Source organism: Scatophagus argus, chromosome 15 (assembly GCF_020382885.2).
Source record: "Scatophagus argus isolate fScaArg1 chromosome 15, fScaArg1.pri, whole genome shotgun sequence".
Classification (NCBI taxonomy): domain Eukaryota; kingdom Metazoa; phylum Chordata; class Actinopteri; family Scatophagidae; genus Scatophagus; species Scatophagus argus.
Window position 1 is genome coordinate 14,083,490 of NC_058507.1, and position 17,408 is coordinate 14,100,897.

Genomic DNA, 17,408 nt, shown 5'->3' on the forward strand with positions numbered 1-17,408 from the left:
TTACTATAAAGGACTTTTCTCTATCACATTGTTCCAAACCTTTTAAAGTTTTAAGAATAATAAATGGATAGTATCACGTGTTTCACAAGAAAATGCAAATGCTGAATTCTTAAAGAAGCATTTTTTTCCTTTATTTTATCCCTTTAATAATCTAATGGCTCTGCAGATTTGTCCTGAGACCCCTTGGAGGGCCTTGAGCCCTAGATTGGGAACCCCCATTTACATTACACTGAACAGTATTAAATAAATGGTTTACATAGAGATTGAAGTCCTTAAGTCTTCTTTGGTCAGGAGTAAAACTTTAGTTATATTATAAACCAAGTCCATTAGCTACACAAATTGATCTGTAATGGAGACTTCAGGCTTCACTTTCCATTACATGAATTCCCATAAAAAAACTTTCTAGTGTTTTCAGCCAGATTACTAGTTAAACACTGGAGAGAAATGATTTCCATTTAGTCACATTGCATGGTCTGTGGTTTGGATTGCTAACACTCATTTCACAGTTACTGATTATGTATTACACCAGAAAGGGAAGGCTACATTACATTACTCTGAGCTGGCTTCAGTAATGAGATAATGAGTTATCACAGCTAACCAGGCAGTGGCTGACAGATGCAAATTACATCATTATACTATTTGGATTACATGTGGTGTTGCACGGCCAACCTCTTGTGGCTTTTTTTTGTTTTTTTAATAACAGCGAATAATGACTGCATACTCCCTGGATGCCTTAAATCCCAAATAGTTTACAAACTAATGTATTAATGGTTAAGTGTTGGTGCATGACTTGGATGTTAATATCTTCAGAGGCACAACAGTATAAATTACATTATTATTAATTATGATGATGCATCAACCAGGATGCAATACTTTTGAGAATCACACCAGTACTGTATTAAGATGTATTGCAATTTATTTTGTGGCTTCAAATTATATCCCCCAAATCATCAGAAAAACTACTAAGACAAGGCAAAATTACCGAAAACATTTAGATGAAATATCTCCTCATTTTTTAGTTTATTGCAGTAAACTAAAAGGTCAACAGAGTAAATTTTGCATCCACCACAAACAAATAAAACGTATTATACAGTTATTAAAAAGATTTATTTTGCCTTACATACAAAAAATAACAAAACACTTAAGAGGCTTTATGGAACTAAAGCCTGAGGCAGGTATTCGTTTAACAGTTGCAGGCTGGTACAGAGCCGGCACCTGCTGTGCTATGACCCAGCAGCATCCTCTTCATCTTCTCTCTGCATTTGTTCTATGAGTCTCTGTCGCTCAGCAGCCTGCCTCATCCTCATCATCACCACGCTCTCATAGTCGCGCTCATTTGTCAGGGAGCTCTGCAGGAGAGACAGACAGACAGACAGACAAACAATGTTAAACAAGGCAAAAACAGAGATTTTTGGAACATGGAAAATCTGAAAACACATATATTCTTTGGTTCCAATCTTGTATTTTTTAATAAAGATAAAATCAGACTGTAAGATAAACACTGGAGTTGCTTTAAAAAAAACTTAGCCTTAGCCATTTTCACATTTTACAGACCAAACACACAATCAGTGAAAAGGTGAAGTACTCAAAACATTAATTGATGATAATAATCATTATTTGGAGTTTTACTCTGTAATATCCAAGAAACGCATACATCTGTCATTTCATCAGTCTTTTCTTGTACTCCAGCAATTAACTAACGTACTTTCATGAAGTTGGAGGACTTAAAGTGACAGTGACAGCTACTCCGAGCCTGGGAAATCCATTAGGGCTTTCAGACTCTACATCCTCCGTTTGTTGCAGGCAGGTCTTCTGTAATGTCCAAGCCCAATCCAAAATAACCCTGAAGATATCATTTCAGCTGTGTTCGTGGGGTGTGTGGTGCTCCCGATGAGTAATCCGATCTTGATTTTGAATCAATATTCAGAGAACATTTCTGCAGTCACGGCAGTCTCTACACAACCAGTGAGTCAAAGTAAAGTCAACCGCCTCTGTATTTTATATCGTGACAAGAGCGACTCAGGGCAACGCATGGAGCAAATGAGACCACTGTCACCGACCAAAGTGTGTTTGCTTTCACGACCAGGCCTGTGGGTGCGCAGCGGACTCAGACGGATGCTCTCATCTCAGTTGCCATCGGCATGACAGCGGGGTGAACACGCGTGAGACAGCAGCCCACAGAGAAAAAGTGACAGGGTAATTCCGCCGCCTGAGGTCATTAAACCCCAAAATGAGGGCTGGAAATAAGCCTGGCAATCATCCGGGATCTCACTTTGTGTGTGTGTGTGTGTGTGTGTGTCTGCATGCGATTTCTTTGAAGGGTTTGGGTTTGAGCTACAATGGCGAGAGATCCTCTTACTGTGGGGGGAGTCGGAGAGGGCAGCCACTGGCTAATGGCTAATCAGGCAGGGTGGAACAAAGACCAAGGCTTCTTAGACACACACAGACACATACATATGCACAGCGGTCACAATCTGTGTGGTCATGAATGTCAGCGCACATGCACAAGAGGAAGTCTAAAGAAGCAACAAGAAATAAAATAGGCACCTAGGGGAGTTTCTGCAAACATGTGCATAGTTGTATGTATATACGCCGTTTTAATGTACACAATAATGTGTCCACAGAGTAAGCCATTGTTTTATAGCATTATATCCAGGAAGTCTGCTGGGCTAAGGAAGTATCTCTTTAACAAGACGGTGAGCTGCAGGAGAGAGCAAGTGAGTGTGTGCATGAAGGACTGGGAGAGAACGTCTGGAGGACTGCTAGGTTTTTGTCAATGTGCTTGATGGACAAAGACATCTGGAAAAAATCACGGGGACTCCAGCATCCATGTGCTGAGAGAAAGAGGGTAAGTATGGAGGAAGAAGAGAGGAGAGGGGTCTGTGAGGGGAAGTTATCCCCCACCCCACCCCACCCCTGGATTCAGGAAAGCTGCTATTATCATTCCAGCAATGTGAGCTCAAGCCCTCGTCTGACACGTAACTCTGAAATATCACGCGAACGCCATTAGGTAAATAAACAAGTCTTGCATCTTCAAATTAAACAAAACACAAGCAAGTATACAACAAGCTGGTGGAAATGCTCCCTCTTCCTCAGCAATATATCTCCGCTCTGCCCTGCCCTCTACTGGCTGCTACACTGAAATGCACCTGAAAAATTCCAAGTAAAAATTGGTCTGACCTATTCTCTACCCGGTGTGGTCATGGGCGGACTGTACCAGGGTAATGATGTAGGGGAATTCTGAGCATTAACAGGTGCTTTATGGGCAGTGTGACGCATTTCTTCTCAGGGTGAGGGATGTTTCCTTGCCTGGAGGTCTTAACTTACAGAGTTGATGTTTAGCCAGTGCATCACTCTGTAACTAAACACTTGTGTATGTATGCGTGTGTTTGTGTGTGTTGCAGTTAAAACTGGGGCCCAGGGTGAGTAGGAAACCACAGAAGACAAACAATGGGCCCCCGTACAAAGCTGAGAGAGGAGGGCACAAGGCCACCGCGGAGGTAGGATGGTAGTAAAACACACACACAAACAAACTGAGGATTAGCTACGTGACATCAGCACATGGCTAGGCCTCCAAACAGCACGCCCGAGCCTGACCCCAGGCCAGCAATGACATCATGAATACCACCAATACTGTGAGTCAGGCAGAGTAACACACGCACACACACACACGCGCGCTCTCACACTCCGTCCCACACACAGCAGGAGGCATCAAGCAGCACAGGTGGCCACGGAGTTCCCTCGGTTCAAGTTGTCAGATCAGCAGCACATTACACCATTCCTTTGTGTGCGTTTGAGTGATTATGTGAGGAAATAAAGAAGAGTGCGGAATGAGGCGGTTTATGAGACCAGACTGCCGCAACCTCCACGAAACTGAAAAAAGGAAAAGATCTTTTTTCCAGCTTAATATCACAAGTACGAGTAAAATAACAAAAAAAATCTTACTTGAGAAAATGTTTGGACATGAACTGGACTGAATAGGGGATATTAAAAAAAAAATTAAGCAGAAATTTAAACCTGGTATGAATTGGAACTGGCGTAAGGCCTCCAGGATAGTGTCGGTATTGCTCAAAGTACTCAAGTACGAATGAAACCATCCCCATACAGGAAGTCACCTGCACTCATGCTCATTCACATTACTCCACTCATTTATTCACGCTCTCTCTTTAAATTGGTGCCCATCTGTACAAACATGCAGTCTCTCTTCACTTGTTCTCTAGCATATCAAAATCCGATTGTACAAACCTTGTGATTATTTTGTTTCGCACCGTCAGTAACAGTGCTGTTTGGTCCTGTCCCTTAAAATGTAATCGTAGTGCTGCTTTCTGCGGTATCTCAGCCTGGATCAAAAGCCCTATGCCTAAAATGTACATGTAAATGTAAAAACACATGCTTGTGCAGCAATATAATAAACAAGGAAGCCATCAAAGCATTTAACAAGACATTAAAAGCTCGAAGTTAACACCTCTCCCAAAACATCTGGTTTAACAATACCCCGTGGCTGACTGCATCGCTTTAGACAACAAAACTAAAACATTTGAGTTGATTTTTACATTTATACACTTGCCATTTTGTGGTTATTGTCTCTTAACCTCGCAACCTGAGAGGTTAACAATTTTCATTTGCTAACAGGATTACTCATTAACACCATCAGCCATCAGACATCTCTTATTAGATGGTCACTGAGCCAAGACATGATCCTTACTGCCAAGTGAAGAAAGGTCTTTTTTTTTTTTTTTTTCCTCAACAAGCCCTCTCTGTGGTTCAGGCTAACATGTCTGCCTCTAATGCACTCTGGTGAAGTTAATCAAGGAACTATTTATCTGGGGTGTGTGTGGTGGCATAGTGAGTATTCCTATGAGTGTGTGTGTGTCACTGAGCTATGGAGTAGGTGATTTATGAGAGGTGAACACTTATTTAGAGATCATTTGTGTGTGAGTATGAGTGTGTGTATGTGCGTGTGTGTGTGTAGGTGGGTGCCTGAGCACTCCCGCTAACTCAAACAAACAGGCAGCAGGGCAGGGGTACTGCACATGCAACACTGGAGCCAAGGTGAAATTCCTCCACAGACAAAACTCAGGCTTTGTAAATGGTACAGGATTAATCACCATTCATTATGAGACCCAGCAGACATAAAACCCCAAACGTCTAGTCTATTATACTGTTATTGTTAGTGAAGAACAAACACTACACAGAGATTAAGGCCCAAATACACTTCCTGTCTTTAACCCTTTACACGCACGTCCTACAAACATCTGGTTTTTGAATGGAACTCCTAGACAAGGCCCCCTTTTATTTGACAGCAGCTGAAAAAAAAAAATCTGCAGATGTAGTCTACAGATCATTGATTGTGACAATTATTTTAACATGCAAGCCGCAGAATTTACAGATATCCTTGAAACACTGGAGAAGAAGTTCACGGAACGTAAAATACAGCTATTTTGAAAATCTAAATCACGAAATTGAACGGCAATAGCAAAGCCGTATTGCACGTTATCCTATTTTCTCAAATCAAAGTCACATGGTCCTTTACAACAGAGACAAAAATACAAAGCTGATTTCGAAAGATCGTCAGTAAAATAAAAATAATGCAGATGGCTCATTAGGTGCGTGTATGTATGGATGGGTACACATGTGGTTGTAAGTGGTCACATATTGGACAGAATAGAAGCGTGTTGGATGGAGACAAGGAGCACCTTTGGAAGCTGTTAAAGTAAAGGAAATAAACAGTGAAAAGAGAAATTGCAGCATAGACCTGAACTCCTGGTGCCCTGGCATTTCTCTTTATGATGGATGAGCTCAGGGATCATAGAATAGGGAGATGTGGAGGTTTGGCCTTTTTAATATCCAACAAAACATCACTTGAGAAGCAGAAATCCGTCTTTCACATCCTGGCCTTCTGGGAAAAGCCTTCTGATTGCAACAGATTTCTTGTTAAAACAAAAAAAAAGAGGGCTGGTAAGAATACAGTCTGAACCTTGGAGATGTTAGAAAAAATGCTGAGGCGTTATGAGGAGAGAAAACAAAACAAATGAAAATAAAAATAAAGTTTCCAAACAAAAACAGGAAAATGTCTGTGCACTCTGTGTATCCTCCTATGTGTTTCCATACAAACATGTTTCCTTATGTATTTATTGCACAGAACAAACACGCTGTTTACCTCATGCCTCTGGTCTTTAAAGTAACCTAAATATCCCAACCATGATCTTATAATTACTAATGATGAAGTGCCAGGAGACACAGCAGAACTTTCCCAGCCTACACTGAACACCCACATTTACTGAAAAAAAAAAACAAAAAAAAACAAAAACATATCATAAGTTATACATAGGTCTATGTACATTACATTTTTTTAAAACTAAATCCAGCTAAGACTAAATGGAGAGTCCTGATTTCCTAACTCAACTAGCCCAACAAAAGATCAAAACAAGTACAAGATTTCCCTGTATAATAGAACAAAATTACCATTATAGAACATATTTAGTGGAAGGGGTAATTTTGTCTTAATGGACAGTCGGCAAATGAGAATGAGGAGAGGGGGACCACAGCTCCATGGTATGTATTTTATATCCATAGCCTGCTAGGATTCCCCTAAAAACAATCAAAACATGACTCTGATAATCAGATGCTGTGCTCAAGTACAGTAGAGAACAAAGTCTTCAGGACATTTGTAAATGGTTAACAATACAGAATAGTGCTACAAGGCAAAAAACAAATTTGTCTACAACCTAACATGCAAATAATTAAGCTTTTCTATATTATTATCTTATTTGACATCAATACATATTACATAATCAAAAATTTCTCTTGTATATCTGCTTTCAGTATCCAGCCTATTCACCTCCATACTGTGTTGTACCTGATGTGATCGGACTTTGTTGATTAAAGGTTACTGTAAGCGTTATCATGTGCTAATGAGTTTGCACTTGGTACATGTAACGTAACACCTGGACTTTGACTGGTCAGATCCGCAGTCATGCAACTGTCCTCACTTCCTCTGAGCAGTCAGATTGCTAAATTTTAGTTGGACTGCCTTCAAAAAGCTCATCAATGAGTCATAACTGTGGAGACAAAAAGTGACTACGTCTACGACTGGCTGGGATGATGACAAATGCAAACTTGGATAGACTCACCACAAAGGACATTACGAAGCTACTACAGAATGTTTAAGAATGTTTTAGAGACCAACACAGATAGAGTGGCGTACTTCCCAATTTCAAGCAATGAACGGACACTGCAGTCTGCTTTTCACTCTGGGTAATTTGTGGATACACTACAAGCTGAATCTTATCCAGCGCCATACAGCATGTCCTGTGTTCGCCTTAATCAAAAAATGTTTTTCATTTCAAAGAATCAGACAGTTCTTGCTGTAAATCTAGTCTAAATGCTGGCTGTCTAAGGGCCTCGATACAGCGGAAGCTGGAGAACACACAACAAAGGGTCAGAAGAATATCCACTAAAGCCTCAATTTGGGCTCCTAGCGCCAGTCAAAGCAATATCTGGAAACACTTTTTATCCTGCAACAACAAAAACACGCAGCATCCCAGATTTCAGACCCAGCATAGCAGCATCAAACCACACTGCCCGCTATGGTCAGGCCTTAGAAAAGAGGCTTAGACAAAAATCCAGCGAGGGCTAAACGCATCAGCCCAAAGGCTACATAGCATGACAAAAGAACTATCAGAGAGTCCAGCCTTGGTTGGGCGGCAGGTCTTGTGAGGTCATTCATAAATACTACAGATAACAATAGCTCTTCACCCTGATTGTCTTCGAGCAGGAAAGCAGTTTTGTGGTTGTAGGTGAAAGAAAGAGGGGGTTTCTTAGAAAAGAAATGTTCAGAAATGTACTGTATCAGTCTTGAGTAAATGTTATGATAATTTCATTTGCGTGAGTAATTGTCTCTGATCTTGCACACTGTGTTTGGTGCTACAGTGCAGAGCGGAAGAACAAGAGAGAACCAGGTGGCACGCCTGTTGTTTGTTGGATCAATTTGAAAGGAAAGGAAAGATACCATTTGTCCATTTCCTTCACACACTGCATGTATAAGCTGAGTGGATCCACAGACGTGTCCTTGCAGCTGGAACACATATTCATTTTAAGACTTCTATCAGATCACAGTAGCATGTATTCTCTTTTAAACACAGGGCCACAGGTTTCAGAAGAATAACAGTTTCAAACAAGCTTTTTTAAACCATAAGATGACGAAGAGGGCATGATCAAGGCAAGTAACAATTAGTGCCTGTGAGAGCACAACAAAATGTTTTAACCCTGCCATTTTTAGCACAAAGAAACTCCACAGAGCAGAAAAAAAGCATGTGTGGTGTGTTCTGACACAGTTTTCATTACTATATTGCTGTGGCATTCCTGAGACAAAGAGAACAAGCTGGAGGCGTGAGAATTAGAAATGCTACAATTTATCGCTCTTGTGCAACCTGACGTGCCTGTACGTACATGTTTGTGTGCGACAGCAGTGCTATGATTACATAGAGAAGCTATAGGCTTCCAGTCAGGCAGAAAGGCCATTGAAGTGGGCTGGACTCCAGGGCTTTAGACAAGCCAACAGTAAGCAGGAAATCAGGAAATCAGCAGAGCAGAGAGACAATGACATGGGGATTAGAGATCAGTTAACCCCCTCCTCTGAGTGACTGACCTGTTTGCTCACTGGCTACAACTTCCTTTTAGACACAAGCACGCAATGTGTAAAACACACACGCTTTCAAACACAACCTGCTGTACACTCCAACCTATCCGACCTCCACCTCTCACACTCTCCCTCCCTGTCAGACACATTCGGACAGAGCTCAGGTTTGGGTTTTTCACAATATCACAGGAATTGAATAAGCAGCTCCTGTTTTGTGCCCATTGTCTCGCAGACAATGGATACAGCCAACCAACGAGCAGGACTTACTCTGACATGTATGACTAAAAGGCAAATTCACACTACAACCAGGATGATATCATCTGATAGCTGGCAAACACTCTAAAGGCTGATGACAGCACATACAATCTGAGAAAGCCCCTAAGGAAAAAAAAATGGAAGAAAAGGCTCCACCTGGATATCTTAACGGTCTTGTACTTTAACCTCACCTGGCTTATCTCCTGGCAAAGACTTTCACAAGCAACATACCTAAGAGCTCTGCAAGAAGGAGCTTGCAGGAAAAACAAGACCAAATGTCCAAGGACTGACAACACTCAGCTAAGCAGCAGTTTACAGAAAGGTAAGTTAAATGCTGCAACTTAATGTAGAAGTTGACTTGGTTGTCTCACATGGGGAAAATGCCATTTTGACTGACTGTGTTTCTGTCTCAGGGTACAACAAAGTCTTCTCTGTAACGGCTGAACAAGCCTCATCATGTCAGGGACGAAGAGTTTGTCAGGGTGTACAGGTAGACGCTGCGTAGTTTCCTGACAGACGTGTGTGCGTATGTGGGATTCAAATATCCTGAACTTGTTCATCAACAAAGGTAAGAATTTATTAATCGATCTTTATCCATTCTACTGTTGTTTATCGTACTAGACAAACAACTGCATGCAAAGAAAAATCTTGAAATCACTTTCTTTTAATTAGTGGGTGAAGTTTTCATCTGAGAGATTTCTCATCTGTCTCAAAGCTGGACCTTTTATGGCAGCACTGAGGAAGATAATTTAAACAAAGTTTCTTGGCCAATCAGTTTTAATGAGCTTCTTTAATTTTTACTTGGCCATGAAGTGTTTCCTGAACATGATATTCATTGCTGAAATCTGAAGACTCCTCCTTGGCCAAACTGACATGTTTGGAAAGGAATGTTGTTATGTCCACGCTCTCCAATCTCCCGCTGCTACTAAAGTGCCGGTAAAACCTTTACAAGCCAACAAAACCTGTTTGCTATAGTGGCTTACAAATTTACGGAGTGAGTGTTTCAAGTCACGAACACATATCTAATGTGGGCAAGGCTGCTTAGGAGACCATAAAAATCACAGACACTGAGCAGATTATCTAATCAGCATGCCAGCATTGAGATGAACTGAGTTCTGTTTTAGTCAGTAAAATGATTACAGGTCACGGAATGTAAAATATTTTCTTTTCCTTTTTTTTTTGAAAAAGTTTGACTTTCATTTTAAGTTTTATTGTATGGTTTTCATTTTGACCAAAATGTTTGCTTTTAATTTTGTTTGTGGCAGAGAAATTGTAACGATATAAAATCCCCAAACTACATTACAAAATGTAAAATTCATTTTGAATGCCTATAGCGTGATGTTATTTATAGAAAAAAATACTGTTATTTTATTATATGAACTTCAACATCCAGAGTCACTAAATCCACCACAGCAAAGTAAACTGACTGCATCCCAGCTATTTGTATTTCTCACAAAATCATAAACATGTGTTTCAATGTGAAATGAACATCGTGATTTCTGACAAAAGTTACGGTAAAACCATTTGGCAATCTGCATTTTTGTTGCTTTCATTACTGGAAGTCTTAAGTACGCTAACAGACTTCCTTTAGAAGACAGACAGCAGACCACACCCATGTTTGTGGGAAAGAAATACTAGGATTTGAACAGTAAATATTTAGGAATGAAAACTTCAAAGCGTTGCTGAATTTCATTAAAGCAAAATCAAGTGGAGCAGGTGCAATCTCTAATTAATGGCTGTCGATTCACATCAAACCGACTGACGCAGTCCAATACTCGCATGTGCCGGAGAATTACATGACAAGCACAGACCTGCGCCATATTACAGCAGCATGAGAGGGAAACCTGAAAAAATATATTTTTAATGCAGTGTTGATAAAAATTAAAAAGTATATTTACCAGTGGACAACAATTTGTTAAATTGTAATTCCTCCTGTCTGTTGCTTTGTTGCAGATGGCATTATGCTTTTAAGCTTCATCACTTCATAAGGAGCCAATACTAACGGATACAAAGACTTCTGGGGATATATAAAAACATTTGAGTCTATTTCAACAAGATCTTCCAAGATGCCACTAAGAACATCATTGTACAGAAAGCCAACCTCTGGTCGTTGGCCCAGCAGGAACTCCAAGCGCAGGGAGGTGTTGTCTGTCAACATGATAAGCCTTCCACTGGCTGATTTCCGCCACATCTCACACATTGGGAGCGATGCCCACAGAGACAGCTTCGGAGACCTGTCCTTCTTAAAAACGGGCCACGGCCTGCTGCTGCAAAGCTCCCAGAGCGAGCAGAATCTTTTCATGGCTTGCTCGCCACCACCCAAGCCTCCACGTCTGAACCTGGATGAGGCGGAGGGTTCGGAGAGCCCCGACTGGCATGTAAACCGCCAGAACAACATGCCCCAGAAGAGAAAGAAATGCAGCTCTATGCCACTTCTGGACAATGACGAGGGAGACGGAGAGATGGAACAGGAAGATGGGTACCAAAGAGGGAATAATGTTGCTTCCAGTCAGCCTCACAGAACTGGATGGGACAGTTTGAGTTCTGATCAGAATGACTCCACAAGCACTAGTGTCAAAAATGCTGGACAGCAAAAAGACGAGGACAGTGGCTTTTCCTTTAGCCTCGACCTGGGCCCATCAATCCTGGATGATGTTCTCCAGGTGATGGACAAACTGCACAACTAGACAGGATCTTAGCCATAGGTTACAAAAAGGCTTTACAAGAAGTTTGGAATACGGAGAAGAAGTCCAACTCAACACTACTGATTTTACAGACATACCAAGTGTAAACTGGACATATCTGATTTTATGATTCATGGGTGCCAGGTATTGACATACAACCTTGAGAGAAGTTGTAATGGAGGTAAACACTGAAAAGACTGATGAGCAGGATGATTTTTTTCCCCCGTATTTCAATAAAAAATTAGACTTACTATACATCATAGCAACCTACATCTGCATCTACAATAAGGAGCTCATTCTTTAATAGAGAACTAGATTCTATGTCTCTAGCTCACTGTGGTGTGCAGACTTTGTTAAAAAGTAAAAATGATCTCCTAGAAAACTTAGACTAAAAAAGGACACCGATAACCAGGTTAATGTTCTCCTTAGTTTTACCCCAAGCAAAGATACAATGTTACACTAAGTTAATAATTGAACTCTGTTTTGATCTCAAATCTGGACATTTCTTTTACTTCCCTCCTTTGCTAGTGAAATCCTCCAAACCACACGGCACAGCACTGAAGACGGCTGTTAAGACTTAAGGGTGTTGTGTTTAAGAAAAGAAAAAGCTGCGGCTGGAATCCAAGGTCCTTGAGCTGTGATGCCTTGGCTCTTGGCGTGCTTGCCAATCTATTGTGTGCAGAGGGCAATTTCTCCTCCGCACGCATCCCAGAGGCCCCACTCAAGGTAGACCAAGGTACCCCCCATCTCTCATTCCCAACAATGCAGTGAAAACAAACACTTAGCTCTGCTTCCAATAAAAGCCAGCCAGTAGTGGCAGGTTGGGCTGCAGACCAAGTCAGGCCACAGGTCCAAGACCTCAGAAGAAGAAGTAGAAAAAAAAAAAAGAAGAAGGCAAAGCAGGCTGTTTTCTTAGCTGCAAATCAGAGTCTGATGCTCTGATGAGTGGCACACGAGACAGAAAGTGGTAAAGGGTAATCTGATACTTCCACATATGCAGGGGGTGTTGAGGGAGGAGGACCAGGAACATCCATTTCTGCTGCAAAAGTCCTGATGAGGGTTTAAACACTACCTTCTGACCAAACAGACCTCCTCTTGCTTCTCAAAGACACTGGCACAAAAGTGCAAGGAAGCGCACATGCATGTACATACAAATACATATGGTCAAACTGAGTTATATGCAGGCAGTTGTGCACGTTGCTCAGGTCTGGAGAGGAGAGAGTCAGGGCAGAGTCTCAGTCTCTGCCTTAGTTGGAAGTTGCCAGGAAAGGCTGTGGGGCAAACACAGAACCGGTCAAATTCCTAAGTTCCCCACGGGTCAGGCTGTAAAATATACGAACCACAAGTGTCTCGCATCTAGTAATAGATTTAGAATTCTATGTATATCCAAACAGAAACAGCCATGTTTGTGGGTGCGTCTGGACTGTATATCTGTTTTGGCATCTCTCAATTTAAACTGGATATCACTTCCCCTTTTTCTTGCATATGTTATGACAACAACACATTGTGAAACATTTTTTGAATTGAAAAATGTACTGTTTTGTATTTTGGTGAAGTAAAAAACATATCTTTCAAATTCCAAGATTGGCGGTTTTGTGGATAGAACTGCTCGTGTCAACATTTTAAGAGCGTTCATATGAGACTGTTTACACACCCTGATGGACAGACATTTATTTGGCTTTTTAACCATCAGCAGCCACTGTGGAGGCAATCCATGTCAATCACAGTTTCTAGAGAAATTATACCCTTGAATTACTGAACACAACAAGCAGCACAATATCATTTCAAGGTGGAGAGATACACAAGCCTAAATTAGACAGTCATGTCAAGCAGGATTTCATGTAGACAAAAATCATGTCTTAGAGGAAGCTGGACTGTTCCAAGTTGTTAGTCAAGACCTGCTCTGAGGCACACCTGTATCGCACAGAGGTGACATTCAATGGCCAACCAGGGTAGGTCTGGAATTTCTCAGAAATTTCTATGCGGGCTACTTTTTCCAGATAAGCAGGAGAAAGAGTTATTCAGTTACAGAGTGTTCTCGTGTGCTGTAATGACCCTGAATGACCAAAGAAGAGAAGGAAGAATGTCAGTCTGCACTGTCAGACGGACACTGTGGAATCAAATTATTTTGGAAAACAAAAAACTATAACCTATAAAAACTATATTAAAAACAAGGTGCACTCCCGCCAGAATTGATTAAGAAAACCACTGACAATTTTCACCCTTATTCATTATAAGCTTCAAAAATGAACCTTTTTGGAGGGTGAAAAAGCCTTCCTGCAGACAAGAGTCCTTGGCTGTTATGAGCTCTCAGCGTGAAGAATCACATGAAGTTAAGCTCAACAAGTGTTCAGCCACATGACTGATGCAAGAAGAAAGGGCCTGTAATTGAAGACAAATTATCTTGTCTGCGCTGCGCAAACTGGCCGAGCTGTGAAGTATCCCAATCACATCTGGTACCACTTCTCTCTCTCCAAAAATCTAAACTTGCTGTCATACAGAATACCAAGATACCCCATCATCTTTCCAAAGAGTAGCTCTTATGACTTATTTATTTTGTCAGGTATTGACTGAAAAACTAAAAATGTTGTCTTGGCAAATAAGAGATGTGTCCTTTTAATGTAACTGTATCTCCAAGCACGACTTGATGCTGCTGAAATATGTTGCGTGGTCTGTGACTCATTCACACACAAACAGGGATTTTGTGAAACTGATATTGTTTATACTGTCAAGTCAGAACACATTATCAACCTATAGATAGTTAGGGCCAAGCTGGTCCACGAGAAGCTAACCCTTCTCATGATACGCTTGATTTAGGCGCAACACAATAATGTTGAAATTCTGACCACACCTTAATCACAGGCAATTCATGCTATGTCTAATGAGAAATGGAAACACACATCTTTATATTTCAAGTTATCCTAAACAAGTGTATCCTTTCTATAAACTATGTGGTCTTTTGTTCCTTGAGGGTCCTGTCAGAAAATAGATCAGCACCAACTACCAGCCCCATACATTATGAGGTATATGGTCAGTCTCTCTCAACTATATCCGTTCAGGCCTGGTGTAAAATTTTATTTTCAGGTACAAACCAATAATAATGATAATGATTTCGTTCTTTTGGGTCTGATCACAGCGTCTTACAGAAGCCTGCTGATCTCCCCCCCCTAGAGGTCTGCTATCTCCATTCAGAGAGGGGGTCAGGCCCATGGTTGATTATGCCAACAGCAAGGCCACATAGAGTGCATCTCTTCCCGACAGGCTATTTTAGGTGAGAGTGCACTTTTTCAAGCACTGGCAAACTGGCGGACTGGAAAAACAATCTCAAAATAGTCAATCTGCTGCATCTGGTTTGTGTCGTGACAAGCCTACAATGTCTCTCATGGCTCTAGATGGAAGAAGCAGGCATAGAAAGCCCACATTTAAATCCTTTACAATAGCCTCATTTTAAATAATATGGTAATCTAAACTATGCAATAAACCATGAATCACGACTCTGTGATTAATGATGGCGTTACAGAAACAGAAACTCAAACATTACATCCGGCAAAGACAAAACAGATGGTGAGATAGTGATTCCATATCCAAGACAGTCTGTGAGGCGAGATATGAATCATTAGTCAGACCCTGTGGAATCCATAATGTCAGTCACGCATGTGAAATCATATTTTGATGCAGCAGCTATTCACAGTGCTCATTAAACACTGCATGTATGAACCTTGCATTGTTAAAGTTACCTCGCAGGCCACAATTAATACAAAACAACTGTTTATTTTGGGGTTCATTTGGGCACCATGACTCATTCAGGATTCACTGAGACTTGCAACTGTGTACGATACAATACTAAACACAATGCTTGCACTAATGAGACTGACTCAAATACTTCTCTCATAAAGATGTCCATTTCCAAATCTTTCACGACAGTTCAAAAGTTAAAGAATCAACAAAGAAAATTCTGCAGATGAAACTAAAACAGGCAAAACAGGAGTCTTAATTAAGTCAGGAACATGGGGAGCAATTCTACACAATGTGTAAGATGTGGTACTTCCCTGTTTTGAAATTTTTAATATCCACGGTGAGAAAAACTGGGTGAATGCAGTGGGGGTCCCCTATAAATCATGTCATGGCTCAGCTTTCTGGGCAAGCAGAACAAAAACAGTTCAATGGGTCTCCACATTATTTCTGTGTGGCAGCAGTGAAAATCAAACACAACATGGCATAGTTAGTAAAGTGAAAGGTCTCTGGACCCTGAGGGGGTCTTCAAAGGGAATTTGTTGCCTCCAACTCCATTAAGTCCTTCACCTTAGCGTCACTAAAGCTCCACACACTGAGCTGATAGCATATGGCAAATTTATTGGACCAAGCAGAGCAGAGCTGAGCTGGGCCTAGAGGTGGATCAAGCTCTGCTCTGACCAGTCCAGTCTGAGAGCAGATGGACTCTCAATCACGCAGCTCACAACCACCTGAGTGACGAACATGTTTGTGTCTGTTGTTCAGCTTTGTGAACAAGGCCTCTGTCAAAGCAAAAATGTTGCTCTGTTGAATTAAATTTGCTGGAAGCTGTTGTCTGCCAACGATTTATTCTTTTTGAACCTGCAGAATTTTTTTGGATGTGTGAACCCTACACTCTGTTTGCCCTTCACATTGGCTCCAGATTAATTTATTAAGCCCAGCAGAGTTGGAGCGGAGTCTGAAGGCTAAAGTTATACGTCTCTGAGCTCCCAGTAGTGAGACCCTGAATCTCCGAGCACTATGTTTGGATTGGTGAGGTAAAAGAAGCAAGTCCTCACCCAAGCTGCTCCTATGTGATTGCAGCTGGTTGGTGTGGGGGAGCAATGGAGGGGTGGAAGACAGGAGAGGAATCTGATTTTTAGATTTCAGATATAATGCGGGGAGAAGGACCTCCAAGGCTCTGGCTTCTTATTACCTCTATCTCTCTATGTCAAATGGCCCCCATGACCACTGACCTCAGGCCAGATGTGGAACAACATTACTAATATCTACATTGTTTAAACCATTATGTTGTGTGGGACTTTTTAGGTGAAACATATTGAGGGCCAATAGAAAATTACCCTGCCATAGTCTTGTTATTATTCTCAGAGGTGGGATTAAAAAAAGAAAAAAAAAAAAAAAAAAAAAAAAAAAAAAAAAAGATGACGCAATCAGCTTTGGATGTCTGTAAGGCAAACCGGGTTACCATAATAACATTTAAAGAGATTAGTATGACAAGTCCCAGCGTGCAAGGCCAGTCTCACATAGCCTCGACGAGGGGGTCTGAGACACCGCACAGGGTTCATGGGTGAAACCCAGTTCAGCAGCAGCTCTGGAGACACAGATAAGTGGACAGAGAGAGTCTACTGATCTGTAATCCCTCACAAGTAAAGATCACAGTGTAGGAGAAGTGAAATGCACACAGCAGAGAAAGAGCCATTACTTCATACTGATCGAATAATAACAAAGTAGATTCTCAGTGGATATAGCTGAAATGAGATTATCCTTGGACAGGAAAAGAGTTTGTGTGCCTTTGGTGCTGGCAGCAAAAAGGAAAACATTAGGCATGCAAAATCAATTAAAAAAGTTGAGATTGCAATACGGACTACTGTGATTTCCAGATCACAAGAGGAAACACATCACAGGGGAAAATGTTTTAAGATAGTTTTTCACAATAAACTGTAGTTTTTGCAGCAAACCTTTAGCCTGCAGAAAACAAGTTCTTCAAATACAATATCAGCAACCACATCCCTAAAAACTCCCGTAGATGTTAACCTGCCAACAATCAAAACAGCAGGAAAAAAAATTTATTATCAATGATAATAAAGACAGGCATT

General features: G+C 41.1%; 2 protein-coding genes across 2 annotated transcripts in view; one reads left to right on the forward strand and one right to left on the reverse strand.

The window, feature by feature from the left end:
* Window positions 1-1,088: 1,088 nt before the first annotated feature.
* dnajc17 (DnaJ (Hsp40) homolog, subfamily C, member 17) overlaps window positions 1,089-17,408 on the reverse strand; it is a 30,019-nt gene continuing 13,699 nt past the window's right edge. Inside the window, exon 11 of the mRNA XM_046412336.1 lies at window positions 1,089-1,349. Coding sequence (XP_046268292.1) covers window positions 1,224-1,349 — 126 coding nt within the window. The 3' untranslated portion in view covers window positions 1,089-1,223. The remainder of the gene's footprint in view (window positions 1,350-17,408) is intronic.
* On the forward strand, window positions 8,477-16,144 carry LOC124071629 (cdc42 effector protein 3). Its single transcript, XM_046412337.1, has 3 exons — window positions 8,477-9,218; window positions 9,310-9,464; window positions 10,850-16,144. The coding sequence occupies exon 3, from the start codon at window positions 10,963-10,965 to the stop codon at window positions 11,581-11,583; it is 621 nt and encodes a 206-aa protein (XP_046268293.1). The 5' UTR covers window positions 8,477-9,218; window positions 9,310-9,464; window positions 10,850-10,962; the 3' UTR covers window positions 11,584-16,144.